Genomic DNA, 19684 nt, shown 5'->3' on the forward strand with positions numbered 1-19684 from the left:
ATGAAACTAAAATAATGACTTTCTGTTATCATGAATTGGTGTCTGGTATGAATGTACTTCAATGGTACATTGCCAAAAGGGTGAATGAATTAAGACATTTAGGTAATGATGCACCTAGTAAGTACAGTCACTCTTCCGATAACTCCGACTAAAGTGGGCGGAGATCTGTCCAAGTTATGAGAAGTCCATGTTATCGAAGGGAAATAAGTTTAAATAAGGTTAATGTTTATGGATCTTGTTTATAATTAGGTCTTGCCAGTTTTGTAAAATTTGTATGTACTTTATGCATTGTTTATTGTAACCTTGTCTATGTATATTTTTCTTATTTTTAGCTGATGATGATGCACACCAGCATCGAAACCGGTACCGAGTATAATAAAATGTTATAATTTTTCTTATAACATTATATGGGATTGAATAGGTGGACCTCTCTTGTTTCCATTAAATTCTTGGTTCAATACGGAATAAACATGAAGTTTTTAAACTTGAGGGAAATAAGTTGTCTAAGAAATGAAAACTAACATCGTACATAAACTATACAGTAGTAATATTGTACTGAACTTTAATGAAACTAGATCATTGCCATAAGATCTATCTGTGTTGGTGTGACATTAATACCAGGTAACACAAATAACACACCTAGGTATACTGGAACTATAAAACTGATACAGTACAACATTAGCTTTCTGCACTAAGTACATTAATCAAGAATCTTATTTGGTAGGCCTATTATAGGAGCATGATGGGGATTGGGCTGCCACCATGTTGATGGGTTTGAAAAAGCTGTCTAGCTTCTTTTCTTAAAAGCTTTTATGTTGCCTGCCAATAATTTTCTCGCATGCAGTCCTAAAGAGTCTATAGAATGTCTGTAGTTCAGAGTATGAAGTAGTCTTCATGAGCATGTGATAGTTTCAGCTTAGCCAAGGGTTGATCTTCCTCCTCATCCACACTTTTGTCCTTGGTAGCAGGAGACAGAAAGTCATGAGTGATCTCTTCTATCTGGATCTGGTATCCTGGGTCTCCTTCTCCATCGAACCACTCTTTTAGAGTAGGCCCAGTTTCACTGGCTGCTAACAGTGACTGAAGGTAATCAGTGGCCTCACAACCCTACAAATTATACCGTACATCTGTGTCAAAAAAGGAGTTTATTTCAGCAGTTGGCAAACATAGAAGTTCTTACTTCATTCCAGGCAGAAACCCAGTTAAAATTTGTTTGCTTGATGTTGTGGGTGGAAATGTTCTGCAGTGTTCTTTGCCCTCGCCTGTCGTCTTCTTTTTCCTGAGGTTCCTCCAATACCACCATCACTTCATCTTCCTTTTGTACAATCTTTTGCATGCCAAAAGAACACCTTGGTCCATTGGTTGGATAAGCGAGGTGGTATGGGGAGGCAATGACAGGCATTTAATTTTTCCACCACTGCTACACATCTTTGCAGTTGGATGTGCTAGAGCATTGTCTACCAGCAAAATGGCGTTGACGTCATTAGGGGCAATGTTTAGATCTTCAATTTGGAATCATCTCACTTCAGAAACAAACTGTTTTTGAAACCAGTCCATTGTGATTTCTTGGGTGAACCATGCATTTTTGAAATTTGTATAATGCACAGGTAAAATACCTGGATCTATGATATTTTCAAGCACACGAGGCCAGCGAGATTTGCCGACTATTACTGATTTAAGGCAATGACTTCCATCTGCATTTGCACAATAAGGCCAAAATTTTTGCTTTGGTAAGCTTTTGACTTTGTTCTAAAAGACTCGATACTAGCTTTATTGGCACTTAGCACTTCACCAAACACACTCTTGTTTACAATACCATGCCAGTTGTGGAAATAATAGAACCATGGCTAGCTTGAAATTTAATGTTCATATGCTTGGCAAGTCTCTCAACTGCTGCCTGAAGCTCCACATCATGAACTGCAACACTACTAGATTGTTGCTGCACCTACCATTTATGTAAAACATTTTTCAGATTTGTCACCAGGCAACTTCAAGTAATTTTCTACTGTAAACTGTTGTTTCAACATCACATTGCACAGCAAACGTATTTAATTTTTCCTTGTTCTTTCTTTTGTCTGAAACTGTTTGTTTTTCTATGCCGTATTCTTTACACATGTTCACCATAGAAGCAATGGACCTAACTTTTCAATAAGTTTGTTTTTCTGCAACACTTAAAGATACATACCTTCTCTTGGTTGATGCCATTATTGTGCACAAGCTCCACTTGACTGGCTGAGACACACGGGTGCTGGTATGCTGCTTGTGTTTAGCGCGGGTGGGAGGTTAATAGGGGTAGCAGCACTGCATTGAAAGATCTCTGCCAGCCCCCTGCATTACCTCTAACAGTTTAGTCTGCCAGAATTTTTGTTTTTTTGAAAAACAATATCCGAAATCCAACATATTAGGATCCAAGTTATCAAGCGCTGACTGTATTAAAGTAGCGTATGTAAGGAGAAATTATTTTCAGGTCGGTTCAGCCTTGGTTAAATTTCTGAGGAGAGTTTGGGATTTTTCAAACAGCACTGACACCCCTTATGCTGTGCAGTCACAATGACAATAGAATAGAGAGACTACAAGGTGAACAGCGAAAATGAGCAGTTAAGTCATTATCCTAGGGAGAAAATAATAGGAAACCAAGACACTTCGTAAGAAATTTTAGAAGCCTGTATCACAGATACCCAAAGGTATTTATATGGTGAGATAACCATGTTATAATCGTTATACGGATTCAGACTTTTTTAAATGCAGGCGTCAATACCGACCGACAGTACTCTCCACCAAGACAATGGCCACAAGTGCAAGAAATGAAACTGATTTTGTAATCTACATGGGTTTGCTGATTAGTAGTGGTGAATTGAAGGATGCCCTGGAGATGTTGGTCACTAATGTTGCCTCTATATCTCTATTTTTTTATCTTCATTGACAAGAATTTTTGTTGGCGAATAAATTTAGAACTAAAGAGGCTTAACATTTTAAGAACTTGACACTTCAATTGTTGAAAGGAGTGGAATCTATTTTGATATCAGAAACAATATTACTTCACTGTGCAATGTAGGTAGATCAACTAATTAGTCTGAATCTTCAAAAAAAAGTCTGCATTGTAACTTTTACCCTGCATAAACTAAGCTATTTCCCTCCAAAGGCTAAAACTGGTAAAAAAAAAAAAAAAAAAAAACCTGTTCCCTGGCTAAGCCATCAGACTTCTGATTGGTACAACACATCTTTATATTCAGAATTAGTCTCTTCCACAAAGGGTTTGAATTTCCTGTGATTAAGAGAAGTCTTAAATTATATTCTCAATTTTAACAGCTATCTGCATCACATTGATAACTTTTAGTATGGTACTTGTGTGCACAATGCCTCTATGAATGATGCAGTGAAGCTGAACGACTGATCCATCTCTCTGTTTCAGCCTATTGCTAATTAATTTAACCGCACAGTTAGATGTAGTGATGTGCACGAGTAATGCCTGGAATCGCGGTACTCGACTCTTTCGAGTCCAGGCTCGGACTCGTTTTGCTTGCGAAGACTCGATGACAGCATGACGTCACACGTTCGCTCTTTCGCCCGCTCTTGGATGGATGGAGTAGAAATGATGTACTAGCGGTCGCCGATGTTTTAGGGGATTGCGATAGACCACTACGATATAACTATTCTTAATGAGTGAGCAAAATAAATAATTTAAATTTGATGATGACTTGCGAAAGATAATACAACTATATACGCATAATAAAGTATGAAAATATCCGTTCACGGCGTCTCTCACCCACTCCACTGAATATGCCCTATATTCTAATAATGATAGCATAGCTTATCTGGCCTTCAGCCCAACTTGGCAGGTTCGATACTGGTTTAGTCCGGTGGTATTTGAAGGTGATCAGATACGTCAGCCCCGTGTCGGTAGAATTGCTGGCGCATGAAAGAACTCCTGGGTGACTAAATTCCGGCACCTCGGCATCTCCAAAAACCATAAATATGTACGTAGTTGGACGTAAAACTCATTATTATTATTATTATTATTATTATTATTATTATTATTATTATTATTATTATTATTATTATTATTATTATTATTATTATTATTATTATTTAAAATCACTGTCACGGTGTCCGGCTCTATGACTAAATGGTTAGAGTGTTGGCCTTTGGCTACAAGGGTCCTGGGCTCGATTCCCAGCAGGGTCGGGAATTTTCACCATCATTGGTTAATTTCCCTGGCACGGGGGCTGGGTGTATGTGTTGCTTCATAATTTCATCCTCATCATGACGCGCAGGTCGCCTACGGGCATCAAATCAAAAGACCTGCACCTAGCGAGCCGAACCCGTCTTGGGATCTCTTGGCACTAAAAGCCATACGCCATTTCATTTTTTATCCTGTCACGGTATGCCTACAATCGTCCGAAGAGACAGGTGAATAGTTTATACTTACATCATACTTTCGGCAGATATAATGTAGGGTATTAAGATTAGGCTTCCGGAATGTGATGTATGTACACGAAGCAAATCATCAGACAGACATCATTCTGTTCTAGCTAAACAATGAACAAAATACACCACCCGTTTTGACGTTTATCATTGCAACACATGACTGTGCAAAGGAACAAAACTGAGTGTAGTCTTTAGAAGTTGAGCAAAGGTCGAAGAATAGCGGCGGGATGAAAGCAGTAGGAGTACTTTTATTTTTTATTTTTTTGCTATTTGCTTTACGTCGCACCGATACAGATAGGTCTTACGGCGACGATGGGATAGGAAAGGCCTAGGAAGTGGAAGGAAGCGGCTGTGGCCTTATTTAAGGCACAGCCCCAGCATTTTCCTGGTGTGAAAATGGGAACTCACAGAAAGCCATCTTCAGGGCTGCCGACAGTAGGATTCGAATCCACTATCTCCCGGATTCAAGCTCACAGCCGCGCGCCCCTAACCGAACTAAGTGTTCCTGTGGTGATTTGTAGTGTAGTATGTGAATATGAAGAGGAGAGTGTTGGGATGGACACAAACACCCAGTCCCCAAGCCAGGAGAATTAATCAGAAGCGATTAAAATCCCCGAACCGGCCGAGAATTGAACCTGGGACCCTTGTACTCTGACCATTCAGCCAACACGTTGGGCAATAACAATAAGTGAACGCCCTACACATGTATCTTTGCAATAAATTCTCTGGCAGTAATATTGTCATTATTTTGTACAATATTATTACACGTTTTCCCACAAGGACGTCGTGGGAATAATATTTCATAGCTATCAATAAATCCCTGGTAGCTACTTCTAGGCTGCACAATAATAATAATAATAATAATAATAATAATAATAATAATAATAATAATAGAACACTGCCGTTATCGACATTAGAAAAGGTCCCCACCACAGTGTGCAAATTGTCCCCATCCCACGCTCATGTCCTACTTGTCTATCTTTCAAGTTGACGGTTTGTTAGTAAGTCATAAATATTTTGCCTATGATGATAATAATTATCGTAACAATCAAATCATTGACGACCGATGACTCAATAAAACCAATCATCAGCAGCAAACATATTGCAATCCACATCACAAAAATATTCTGTGGGTGACCCTGAATGCCGTGCAATCCAGTACAATAGATTGTAGTTCTAATACATCTCCACAGATAGCGACACTAGTATGCTTGGACTCGAGTCTGGAGTCGAGTATAACGATTCTAGGAGCACATTACTCGATTCTACTAGATTCTGTCGCTAGCCCATCACTAGTTAGATGGTTCCATTTAATGTTGTTAACTTCCAATACAAATAATGCAGCTTTGCTAAGATCAGCACCAGTGATTATTCTATGCACACTGTACATTCCTGCCATCTCTAGTTACATTACAATTATCATCAATGCCATGAACATAAATTAGTAACTGGGTGGTATCAATTATATTTGTACTTTCACCACATGCAAGAGAATAGGCAATTGTCTACATTCATTATGCAGTATATTTCAAATGATAAGATGATTTTCCTCTCTCAACAATCAATTTGTAATTTCATAGCTTGCCCACGTTGCTGTTTCGTGTGACAGCCCTGCTATAACTGCAATATTCTGTGCTTTGTAGCAATTTTGGACCAGCAAACTGATGATAAGCTTTGAAAAACAATGTCCTTAAATGTTACAATCCTTCAGTAGTATGTAGCAGAAATATTTACCACACTAGGAATCATTAAACTTTCAGCACTCGCTATCATCTTTTCTGCATTCCATATGCAAAAACAAGATGTCACCAACTGCCAATAGTACAGGGCATTCATGTGCTGTCTTAAACAATTTTGTGTATATATAGAATATAGCTGGACTTGGGAGAAAGTGTGTTCTAACCCCATGTTGACCATCTTGAAAATTATATTCTGTGATTTCCCATTTTTAAGCTGACTAATTTACTGACTTCTGAAAATAAAAAGTTCACTAATAAATTAATACTGTACTAGAGGATCCATGCTGCTCCGTAGCATTTATTTATAAATAGGTCAGATAACTTGTCTTGATATAAAACTGCTCCATGTGCTGCTTGGGTACTTTTCTGAATGTTTTCTGTTAGGATTTGTATTATCTGTTAATTATGTGTCAAGTGAATGTTTGTAGTTTTTTTTATTGTGACACTGATATGTAATGAAAAAACCTGTTTTTGCTTGCTAGGTGTGGACAAACTTACACTTGTAAAATTATACTCCCTTCGTGTAAAATTATATGCTATCTACCTACATTTACATCAGCTTTATTTATCCTACGTATCTCTTCTGCATCAGAGAATTATTCATTCAATTAAACGTTATCCTGGAATACTACCTTGCAGGGCAATTCTTTAAAATAATTACCACTTTTTATGACATTTCTTTGTATTAAGATTCAGATTTCTAGAATGTATTTTCCTTTTCAGTTTGTCCTGAAGGCTATTATGGTGATCATTGCATGATGCCATGCGAGTGCAAGAATGAGAATTTTGTATGTCATCCTGTAGAAGGTTGTATTTGTAAACATGGGTATACAGGTAGGTGTTTGACTTTCTCTCTTAACATGAAATGAAGTTGTTAGTCACTTATTACACCATTTGGGATTGTGTATTTTTCTAATTTCTACTTTTCGTCTTCCCTTTTTAGGCGAGAATTGTGATGAGGTTCTTTACAATAAAATTACCCAGGATGAGCCTCGGCAGAGTGGCTATGGCAGTGTTGCTGCAGGTGTGGTTGTGGCTCTCATCCTTGTTGCAATTATCATTGCTCTCCTCTTCTACTATCGTCGACGTGTTGCTAATCTGAAGACAGAGATAGCTAATGTGCAGTACATTGCAGACCCTCAGTCTGCACCAGGTAAGCAATTGATTTCATACTTCTCCCCCTTCCGTTCTACTGTTGGGATTTTCATTGCATTTTTATTACTTATTACAAGAGACAAGTAAAAGGACAGGTTAAACTTTTACTCAAAAGGAAAACTGGCACAATAGTTCTTTAGGAATTTGGCTTGCCAAAACAGCTGCTGCCCAGCCAGATGGTCAGTGTGCTGACACCCTTAATTGTATTGTTTAGCTTTCATGACCAGGTTTACTGCCTCTTGTATCAGTACAGCTCCTCAGTTGGTTTTGCAAGGCTTCTCCAGCCTAAAGTGGGGCCGATGACCTTCAATGTTAGTTCCCTTTAAACAACAAACATCATCATCATCACCAGCCTAAAGTTAAGAAATAAATCTCCCTAGACTGGTCAGGAATCTAATCCTGGTCCTCTGGTAAGCGGCAGGTACACTACCCCTACACCACGGGGCAGGCTAGACTTTAATTACAATTATATACTGTATTTACACGAAAAATCCCTGCATATTAAAAAAAAATTGAGACATGAAATTGAGGTGCAGGTTTTATTTGCATCCTGGTTGGCAACATGCCCTGCTCACCTAGTTTTCGATGTTGGGTGTATAGTTATGCCTTGTGTAACTGCAGATGGAAGACAGCTGTCCCCATTTGTCATATTTAAATGGAAAACAATTCAGACTTTTAATTTAAAACTGTTTATATATTTTTAAAATTGTATTTTAGAGTAATTTAAATTCAAAATTTCTCCGTGTCACTATAGAATGCGTCTTCCGGAACGTGCAGGGGTAGCTTTCCGCACTTTCACTTCGGTGTGTCAATAGTGTGTTTCATAGTTGCTAAGTTTGAGTGAAATCGTAATTCTTTTGTATTCATCGTTTTAGGGAAGACCACAATATCACATTACTGGCAGTGTGCGAAGAAGCAGAATCCGCAAACACTGGCAATGCCGACAGCTGGCGAAAAAGCGTGGTTCATGATTATAATTAATTCGTACGCACTGAACAATATTGTCAATGCCAATGAAACTGCATTGTTTTTTATGCCTAGCCAAAACTGACATTTTTAAAAGGAATTGAGGTCACTGTACTGTGTTGCAATGCAGATGGAAGCGAAAGACTTCCTCCCCTCGTCATAGGAAAGTTTGATAAGAAGTTTGAAGGGCATCGAATACTTTCCGTGCAAGTACAAGGCATCTAAAAATGCAAACGGTATAGTAATCCAAAAAATAAAGCATTTGCACAGGGGAGCCAGCATAATTTGTCCTTGTGTTTGAATCTCTTTTTTTTTTTCGTCGTGTGAGGTTATGTTTGTCGGTGATTTATACAAGTGCATTGTTTGAATAATGTAAATGCACCTTGTTGGATACATTTCAGAAAAAGTTCTTTCCATGGTATTTGAAAGGTTTAAACTGTGACTCAATGTTAATTGCATGCAGTAACGGGTCTTGGAATATTTTGTGACGTGGCAAGGGTTGGCATTTCTTAAGTACGAGTTGGTGGTTAATTCGGAATCATGTAATTGGAAGTCCGATTTTTGCATCCCAACGACTTTGAATTAACAAGGTTTTACTATATCGCAAAACTAACATCAGAGTTCGCTGGTGTGTTTGTTCCAACCATTGGTTCCACCATCGGTCATCTTAATATCAGAGTAAAAGGAGACCGCATGTGAAAAGTGTTTTTAGACGTGGACTGTGACGAATTTGTAAATAATTTTAAGACAGGATTCTAGTGATGCAAGAGAAAACTAGTCTTCCGATCTACAGGGAATCGAACCTATTGCAAGTTCAGATTAATGAAATACCTAGGTCTACTTGCTAATTTTCATGGCAGATATATTTTATAGCAGTGATAATGTATTTTTATCATCTCAGATATGTTCAAGCAAAGCAGCTATATGTTCATATTTACATATAAACCATGTGGACCTCGTGGAGTGATACGAAATGTTTGTTTATGCCTACGTTACTCTTTCAATGGAAGGAATTTTAGTTAAATTTCATTTTTTTCCAAAATGAGCCTTCCTAATGTTACCTCTAGTACAGGGGTAACACCAAACAAGGCACAAACACAGTTAAAAGGGGGAGGTAAGAGTACAATACACAATGTAAGAAATCACTACACACTCGGAAAAACAGTAGCTGGCATTACTCGGATCTACAACAAAACATGTACGTAAATATCAGTAGGGCCAACTAGTGAACAACAAACCGGGAAGATGAAAAGCCTGGGAAGCTACCAAAGGCATGGATATGGCTTAGAAGCGGATTCCGAAATAAATCACCGTGATCCTTAGATTTTAAAAATATTATTTACAAGATAATTTTACAAATACATTCCAAGTTATGAGCTATAAGTTCAGTGATATACATAGGTTATTTCGTAGCAGTGTAAATTCAAATTTCAAATCAACTATACATCTAGTTACCAATGCAGTAGTACAATGCAATTTACAGGTTATCCAAAATCTAGCATATCTCAAAAGATACAGAACTACCAGAGGCAACCCCCAAGGGAAATAATGTTAAACTACAATATACATATTTTAGTGAAACAAGAAATGGGAATGCCTCGGAAACGAACAGGTAAGTCCGGCGTTATAAGTAACTAATTTGGTGAATCTAGGCAAGGTTAAGGCAGACTCCTGTATGAAAAGCAAATCGGAACATTACGGAAATTTTAGCAGGAACGGAATTCAAGAGTGCTTACCCGAGGAGAGAGCCATCCCGGAAACCGGGGGGACGTCATCCAGATAGGCTGCTCACAGACAGATAGACCAAGACCGACAGATTTAAGGATACAGAATTAATTCGAACACTGCCTCTTTCACTATATATAGGAAATTCCGGCCTTGGAGGCAGCCAATCAGCGTGCACGAGTTCCCTATCGCCACCTAGACTCACCAATCACAACCTTACTTTCGATCGCGAACTTTGACTAATATTCTAGAATACGCATGATCGCGAAAGTCGTATTTTTCCAGAATAGACAGAACACATTTTCTAGAACACATACCAACAAGGTAACACATCCTGTACAAAAGTTATGTAACTTTCTGGATCTTTCCAGGAACTATAGACAGAATTCTACTATTTACAAATGCCTACGTTACAACATTATACAGTACAGGTTAGGTCAATAAAAATAAAACATCATATCGTATTTTACAAACAAAGTCTTAAAAAAAAATACGTTCCACTCGCATTACATAGTTCACTTGTAACACTAAAATTAGGGTGCGGGGATTATTCGGCGGTGGGGATAAATCTCGTAAATACGGTATTTTCTCTCCTGTGCTTGCTTGCTCTTTTGAACATTCTTGAACATCTCGGATCCGCCTTTCAATGTCCTCTAACCTTTTCCTTTCCACTTCATTTCACATAATCCTAGGATTGCTATGACCTCTTCTTCCATGAAATTGACCAGTTCTTCAGTCTTGCCTGTCAGTGTTAGGATATTAAGAGTTCTTGTTTTGATACACCCATAGTTTGGTGGTGATAGCTCACTTGTCATAGCCCTCCCAGCATCCACAGGACTACGCATCATTTGGAGGAGAAAGCAGAACCATATTAGAATTACAAATGTTGGAGTTGTGTGAAAATGACAGCTAAGAACTCAGAATGTTTTGAAATTGGAATGTGAGATGTGGAAGTGCCACTGTTGTTGTTGTTGTTGTTGTTGTTGTTGTTGTTGTTGTTGTTGTTGTTGTTGTTGTTGTTGTTGTTGTTGTTGTTGTTGTTGTTGTTGTTGTTGTTGTTGTTGTTGTTGTTGTTGTTGTTGTTGTTGTTGTTGTTGTTGTTGTTGTTGTTGTTGTTGTTGTTGTTGTTGTTGTTGTTGTTGTTGTTGTTGTTGTTGTTGTTGTTGTTGTTGTTGTTGTTGTTGTTGTTGTTGTTGTTGTTGTTGTTGTTGTTGTTGTTGTTGTTGTTGTTGTTGTTGTTGTTGTTGTTGTTGTTGTTGTTGTTGTTGTTGTTGTTGTTGTTGTTGTTGTTGAGGAAGCAAAAGAGAGCATGTGAAGGAATGATAATGAATGTAATCACAATGATTTAGTGAAAGGATTGAGTGTTACCAATCAATCAATCAATCATTATTGATCTGCATTTCTGGCAGCCATCCAGATGGCAGATTACCTATCAGTTGTTCATCTAGACCAAGGCCTCTCAGAGTGCAGATCCCCACTCATCGATTTGGAGCAATAGCGCTGTCTTTCTCTTTCTCCACACCTGTCTCACTCACTCCGCCTGTCTCCCACTTCTTCACTTGCTCCATAGCGCTCCAAATCCGAGCCGAGCTTAGCCGAGTAGCCCAGAGACGAAGCGTTCGTCAGAGCCGAGCCGAATGGGACCAATGCACTGTGCACAGGAACTCTGCACCTCAATTTGCATGCGTGAGATTTTGGGCGTTTGAGAGGCCCTGATCTAGACTTTGCTTAAATAATTTCAAAGAATTTGGAAATTTATCAAACATCTCCCTTAGTTAATTACCGTATTTACGCGAATAATACCCGCACTTAAAAAAAAAAATTAATTGGGGCACGAAATTGGGGTGCGGGTTTTATTTGCGTCAATGTTGGCATTTTTTTTTTTTCAAAATCAACCTTCCTAAATTTAGGGTGCGGGATTATTCGGTGGCGAATATTATTTACGTAAATACCCATATTTACGCGAATAATACCTGCACATTTTTTAAAAATTTGAGGCACGAAATTGGGATGCGTTTTTTGCGTCAAAGTTGGCATTTCTTTTTTTCAAAATAAGCCTACCTAAAGTTAGGGTGTGGGGATTATTCGGTGGCGGGGATTATTTGCATAAATACGGTATTCCTATCCATAATTCCTCTTCCTATAAACAAATACTTGCCCCAGTTTGTCCTCTTGAATTCAAACTTCATCTTCATATTGTGATCTTTCCTACTTTTAAAAACGCCATTCAAACTTATTTGTCTATAATGTCATTCCACACCATCTCTCCACAGACAACTTGGAACATACCACTTATTCTAGAATAAAAGACTGGAGGATTTCCACCTTTTCAATACAATTCTAATCATACTTGGTGATTAAATGACATTATCAAAATTAGCAGTACATGTTTCATCTTATGAGACACATCTGCAGCTGCTTGTTAATAGTTCTGATTAAAGTAGACATAACATTGACAGATAATACAGAATAGTCAAAAACATTACAAATAGCATGCACTGAGTACACTTGAAATAAAAATTGGTGCTTAGACCTAATGATCAGAGTCTTAAGAACAGGAAAAACACCATCCATTCCTTCATATTACATTTAAAATACACTTTAAAACATTTCGTTAAGGTAAAATTGTCCTTGCATTTGGTTAATATGAACCCACAATTCATGATCTTTTTGCTGAGAACACACATACTTCTGGAGACTATTATTGATCCTAATTAAAAAGGGGGGGACTCCTCAAAGTTAAAAGAAAACAACTGTATTAGATTATTACAGATAATTTAGACTACTGTGGAATCCATAAAGTGCAGTATTTGAAAATGGGTGTCCTCTTATCGCACCTTGCAGCTGATGCCCCTCAAGTGATGTGGCCAATCTTGGTGGCCGCTGTTGCTTGTTAATCTACAAAATGTGGACACAATACCAAGAGTATATATAGTGGCCTAAGTTAGACTCCGCAGTTGAGAGACTTGTAAAAGATTGTGATTCATGTAATGCCAATTATGACAACCCACCTAAGTTCTTCCTTGGTGCCATGAGAATGGCCGCAGTGATAATGGGAAAGAATTCACATTGATTATCTCGGACCTTTCATTGGATGATATTCCTCGGTGATCATAGACAGTTGTTCTAATTGGTAGAATTCAGATCCGGTGTATGATAGCTTCAATTACAATTGAGTCACTGCATCAAGAATTTGCCAGATTTAGTCTACCAGAAGTCCTAGTGGCTGACAATGACTCTGTGTTTGAAGGCGCTGAATTTCAAAACGTTTTGAAAAATGAATGGGGTACTTTCAAAAGTGGCGCACCATTCTTCATAAAGACTAACGATACAGTTGAAAATTCTGTGAAGGCGACAAAAAGAGCTTTAAGAGCTGCGTTGCACGATGTTTCTGTGGAGAAATTGGAATTTTCTTCAAAGGTTTTTATTAGACTATCGCAGTACCCCGCATATGACAGCAGGAGCGTTGCCAGCACAGGCTCTTATGGGACGCCCTTTGAGGATTAGGCTGGATTTAATCTGATCTTCCCAACGGTGAAAAAAGTTGGGAGAAAAAAGAGAAACAAGTGGTTTCTTATGGTGGAAATCTCTCATGGTCTAAGCAGCTTTCGATTAATGACCATGTTTGGGCAAAAAATTACCGAAGAAATGAAAGCAAATGGATGAGGGCAGCCATTACTGAGATTTAGGGTCCAAGGTAGTCCCAAGTTTGTTCCACAACTTCAGCGGTCATGGATTCACCATCCTGACCAGTTGTGATCGATGCTCTCGGACATGGTTGATCCTTCAGAGAATGATCTACAATTTGAAGATAACTCATCAACTCATGCTCAACATCAATGTGATCCCGACAGGCCTGGCATCTACTTCAGCGATACCTACATTACAAGAAGTGGTGAGCTTCTTTCCTGGCCTGCTGTTACTGATGACTGTGCCTGGTTCAGCAGATGAGAGCCTCCTTCGACTGCTGTTGATTCTCCACCCACTCTGGTCATTGCCTCTGCACCTGCCTCAGCTTCCGCGGAGGTGACATCTACTACTACTAGTAGTACTGAATGATTCCAGAGGGCCACAGATGAAAGTAAAATGGTTCATTGAGGAGATACGAGTGTTATAAAGTAATACTTTTATTAAAGAAATTCTATTTACAGAGGGGAAAATTGATTATTTTAGGTCTCTAAGAGAATACATGTAACAGTGGAAGAAGACTATGCAATCAAGCAGAATGTGCTAATACTTTGGATGTCATGTTTTATTGGTGATTATGCACAAGTATTATGCTAATGTAAATTAATAACACTTTCAATAAAGTTATTTAAGGTATTTGGTATCTATGAGGGTTGGGGCAAAAGTCATGGCAACTTTTTTTTTTCTTTCTTGAAGATACCAGTCCGGTTGGAAAATGCGACATATACAGACAAAAGTACAAGGTGTTAACTACATGTGTGGAAAATGAATAGCACTGAAATATTGTAACACACTAATTTATTACGGTAGTATACAGGGCAATATTGCCTTCCTGTTGCAAAAGAACGACAACACAGTACACATAAAGTTGACATGACAAACCTGGGCCTAAAGACCCTCAAAGTAGTCCCCTGCTACTGACACCACACGCTGCCAATGATGTGGGAAGCGCTGAATACCATTTGCCTCAACATTTGCCGCACCATGTGTGAATCGGGTCACCTGTTGGCACACAGCATTAGCAATATCCTCTTGTGTTGCAAACCACCTACCACGTAGTGGTTCCTTAATCTTTCAAATGAGATCTAAGTCACAGGGCGAAATGTCGGGAGAGTACGGTGGGTGCTCCAATTCTTCCCATCCCCAACGTCGCAGTAGCTGCCCTACAAACTCTGCTTTATGTGATTTTACATTGTCGTGCAGGATCATTGCACTGTCCACAAGATCCGGATGTTTCTCCCGAACGCCACGTCGTACCTGTCGTACCTGTCGCACCAGGAAGTCCCTGTAGTACCGTGTGTTCACTGTTCTGCCATGTGGAACAAAGTGGCAAACAATGACACCCCTGACGTCATATGAGACGATCACCATCAATTTGACTGGGGAAGGATTCTGACGAACCTTCTGCCTCCTTGGTGATCCAGCATGTCGCCACTCTCATCGATGGCGATTATTCGTGACAAGAATTGCTCGCCGTCCTGTTGCCAGCATGCAAGGTGGTCGGAGCATATTGCACAGCACACCCACCTTTGAACTTCCGTCAGTGCATGCGGTACTCACCGCGATGCGATTTTGCGCAGTTGCAGCTCATTACGCAATATCCTGTGGATGGTGCGTTTCTCGATGCCACTTGCCCTCTCTAACTCCAGTAGCGTCCATTGTCTGTCTTCATCCAGGAGCTGCTCAATGACGGCACGTGCCATGTTGGTCCGCACACTGACAGGTCGTCCTGAACGTTGCTCATCACTGGTTGACATACGTCCTTGCTGAAACTTTCCTACCCACCGTGCTACTGTACGGTATGGTAAGGCATTATTCCCAAGGGCTTCGACTAATTCACTGTGACATTCCATCGCATTTCTCCCTCGGAGAATGGCTATTTTGATGTAAGCGCGCTGCTCAACACGAGCTACTTCCATTTCGCACGACACTCACCAACTGACTGATTTCACAGCCCTCGCTGCGCTACTACCAGCTATCACAGAGCCATCTGTTATTCTGCATACACACTATGCCTGCAGAATTTCCACACGACACATATACGTTTGTGATCCGTTCACATATCTGCAAGAAAAATAGTTGCCATGACTTTTGCCCCAATCAATAGTAAGATGCGATCAGCTCATAGATAAGCTTGTTTTTCCTGTCTTCTAGTTGGTCATTTGAGGTTTCAAAACAAACTGTGGGAAATAACATGAATAGAATGGACAAGATTCTTTACAAATATGAGCATCAAAAGTTCTTTTAGTTTATTTATACAGTGAAATTTGTAAACTATGTTAAATGTTCAACATTGTATTGTTTACAGATCGGCATCACTTTGACAATCCAGTGTATTCTTATCAAGCATCTCCAAAGGCTGATGATGGAACAAATCTCCTTCTTAATAATGTGCACAAGATCAGGAATGATTTAGGTTCAAAAAACAACACAAATTTCCAACGCCAGAAATTTGGAGTTGGATGTAGTGAAGACGAAGATGACAAGAGTGCAAAGGGTGAGTTGCAAAAACAAAAACAAAAAAACCTTCTCATACAGCCTCGTAAGTTGTGATTCCTCATTTATCAGAGGAATCTGTTGTAGAACATTAAACATAACAAAATATTCTAATGATGAGTAAAAAATCTTCAAGTATGGGCATGCTTCATTTGTAAATATAAAGGACAAGTATTAAAAATAGAGAACTTTCTTGGTGCAGGTTTTAGTAGTTCATCATTCAACCCATAGTGCAAGACTTTTTTTCAGATACATGCGTAAAGGGCAATTTATGAAAGTTAGTCTGTGAAAGGAACGTGATTGTAGCAGCCGATCTCGGTTACCAAATGTAATTTGAGAAGGTAATGTGAATGACAAGAAACTTGACCAACAAATGGGGAAAAAATTTCATCTGCGAAGGACAGATGAATCCGAAAGTGATGGAATCAACTAGAGGGAAGAATATTCTGGACATGGCGCTGGTAAAACCGATGAGCTCTATACAGAAACTGAAGTAATAGATGGTATTAGTGATCACGAAGCAGTTTTTATCACAGTTTAAATAAATGTGATAGACAAGAATGTGGTAAAGGTAGCTATTAGGCAATGGTTTGGGATATAGTACCATATCAGAAGTACTTATTTGATTATTGTTATGGTTAATATGACAGGTATGAGGGAGTTTATAAAAAGTTATTAAGATTGGAGGAAAATGGTAAATAAAAATGTAAACAGCTTGTGGAATGGGTTTAAAGCAATTGTTGAGGAATGTGAAAATAGGTATGTACATTTAAAGGTGCTAAGGAATGGTAAAGACCCCTTATATTATAACAGAGAAGTAAAGAGACTAACAAGAAGGTGCAGGTTGGAAAGGAATAGAGTTAGAAATGGTTGTGTAAGTAAGAAGAAATTGAACGAACTTGCTAGGAAATAGAATCTAGTGAAGAAGTCAGCTAAGTATAACATGATGGCAAGCATAATTGGCAATCATACAATTTTTAGTGAAAAATGGAAGAGTATGTATAGGTACTTCTCAGCAAAAAGAGGTTTTATGAGCATCATTCCAGGAATCATTAATGAACAAGGGGAGTGTGTATGTGAGGATCTACAGAAGGCAGAAGTATTCAGTCAGCAGTAAGTAAAGATTGTTAGTTACAAAGATAATGTCCAGATAGAGGAGGTGACTAATAACAAACTACCGAGCAAGTTGGCCATGCGGTTAGGGGCGCGCAGCTGTGAGCTTGCATTCAGGAGATAACGGGTTCGAACCCCACTGTCGGGAGCCCTGAAGATGGTTTTCAATGGTTCCCCATTTTCACACCTTAATTAAGGCCACGGACACTTCCTTCCCACTCCCAGCCCTTTACTATCCCATCATTGCCGTAAGACCTATCTGTGTCGGTGCAACTTGCAACAACAACAAAAAAATCTAAAACTATTGAAATTTACAGATAATAATAGACATTTACAATAAAATACAAAAATTCAAAACTCAAAAAGCAGATGGAATTGATAAGATTTCTGGGGATATACTAAAGACAGTGGGTTGAGATATAGTACCATATCTGAAGTACTTATTTGATTGTTGTTTGCATGAAGGAGCTGTACCAAATTAATCAAGAGTTGTTATAGTAGCCCCTGTGTGTAAAGGAAAGGGTAATAGACATAAAGCTGAAAATTACAGACCAGTCAGTTTTGACATGCATTGCATGTAAGCTTTGGGAAAGCATTCTTTTTTTATTATATTAGACATGTTTGCAAAATTAATAACTGATTCGATAGAAGGCAGTTTGGGTTTAGGAAAGATTATTCCACTGAAGTTCAACTTGTAGGTTTCCAGCAGGACATAGTAGATATCTTAGATTCAGGAGGTCAAATTGACTGTATCGCGATTGAACTATCTAAGGTACTTAATAGGGTAGATCATGGGAGACTACAGGCAAAAATGAGTGCAGTTCGACTAGACAAAAGTGAGACTGAATGAGTGGCTATATTTCTAGAAAATAGAACTCAAAGAATAAGAGTAGGTGAAGTTGTTTTCTGTCCCTGTAATAATTGAGAAGGGAATTCCTCAAGGCAGTATTATGGACCTTTGTTTTCTTATATATATCAATGATATGTGTAAAGGAGTGGAATTAGAGATAAAGCTTTTTGCAGATGATGTTACTCTGTACAAAATAATAAACAAGTTACAAGAATTGAGCAACTGCAAAATGACCTTGATAATGTTGTGAGATGGACAGTAGGCAATGGTATGATGATAAATGGGGTTAAAAGTCAGGTTGTGAGTTTCACAAATAGGAAAAGTTCTCTCAGTTTTAATTACTGTTTTGATGAGGTGAAAGTTCCTTTTGGGGATCATTGTAAGTATCTAGGTGTTAATATAAGGAATGTTCTTCATTGGGGTAATCATATAAATATGATTGTAAATAAAGGATACAGATCTCGGCACATGGTTATGAGGGTATTTAGGGGTTGTAGTAAGAATGTAAAGGAGAGGGCATATAAGTCTCTGGTAAGACCCAAACTAGAGTATGGTTCCAGTGTATGGGACCCTCACCAGGATTACTTGATTCAAGAACTGGAAAAAATCCAAAGTAAAGCAGCTCAATTTGTTCTGGGTGATTTCCAACAAAACAGTAGCATTACAAAAATGTTGCAAAGTTTGGGTTGGGAAGACTTGGGAGAAAGGAGACTTGCTGCTCGACTAAGTGGTATGTTACAAGTAACAATTCTCATTCTTGTTCCGTATTGAAAATGACTTTGTGCCCAGGATAATTTAATCAAACGACCTGTTCAATACATACCGCATTTAATGTAGTTTGGATCTACATGAATTTATTTGGATTTACCAGGTACACGTTTCACCCTATTTTGGGCATCTAGCCTGTAGACAACCTTAAGGTCAAGGTCCAGGACCTTATTTAACCCTTATGTAATATAAATTATGAACATTAATGTTTCACAGTAATAACCTCTTAAAAATTAACATGCCACAATTATATTTTTAAAAATGTGAACAATACATAAATTTGCTATAATCTATCAGCTTCATTGTCCGTATTGATAAATTAAGAATGCAAGTATTTTGCAAGTATTCTTCATACTTGCATACATAAATGTGAGAAATACAGTATAAATTTTATGGTATTTTATATTACTCACATTTATGTATTGTTCACATTTTTTAAAATATCATTGTGGCATGTTAATTTTTAAGAAATTATTACTGTGTAACATTAATGTTCATAATTTATATTACATAAGGGTTAAATAAGGTCCTGGACCTTAACCTTAAGGTTGTCTACAGGCTGAAGATGCCCAAAATATGGTGAAACATGTACCTGGTAAATCCAAATAAATCTATGTAGATCCAAACTACATTAAATGTGGTATGTATTGAACAGATGGTTTCGTTAAATTATCCTGGAGATATTTATGCATAAGTAGTATGTTCCGAGCCGTCACTGCAGAGATGGTGTGGAATTACATCAGTAGACGAATAAGTT

General features: G+C 38.4%; 1 protein-coding gene across 2 annotated transcripts in view; it reads left to right on the forward strand.

Moving 5' to 3' along the window:
* LOC136885811 (protein draper) overlaps positions 1 to 19684 on the forward strand; it is a 314515-nt gene that overhangs the window by 279236 nt on the left and 15595 nt on the right. For both annotated transcript variants that reach the window (XM_067158547.2, XM_067158548.2), the window contains 3 exons: positions 6891 to 7001; positions 7111 to 7320; positions 16009 to 16197. In XM_067158547.2, coding sequence (XP_067014648.2) covers positions 6891 to 7001; positions 7111 to 7320; positions 16009 to 16197 — 510 coding nt within the window. The remainder of the gene's footprint in view (positions 1 to 6890; positions 7002 to 7110; positions 7321 to 16008; positions 16198 to 19684) is intronic.

The sequence above is a fragment of the Anabrus simplex genome, chromosome 1, assembly GCF_040414725.1.
Source record: "Anabrus simplex isolate iqAnaSimp1 chromosome 1, ASM4041472v1, whole genome shotgun sequence".
Lineage (NCBI taxonomy): Eukaryota > Metazoa > Arthropoda > Insecta > Orthoptera > Tettigoniidae > Anabrus > Anabrus simplex.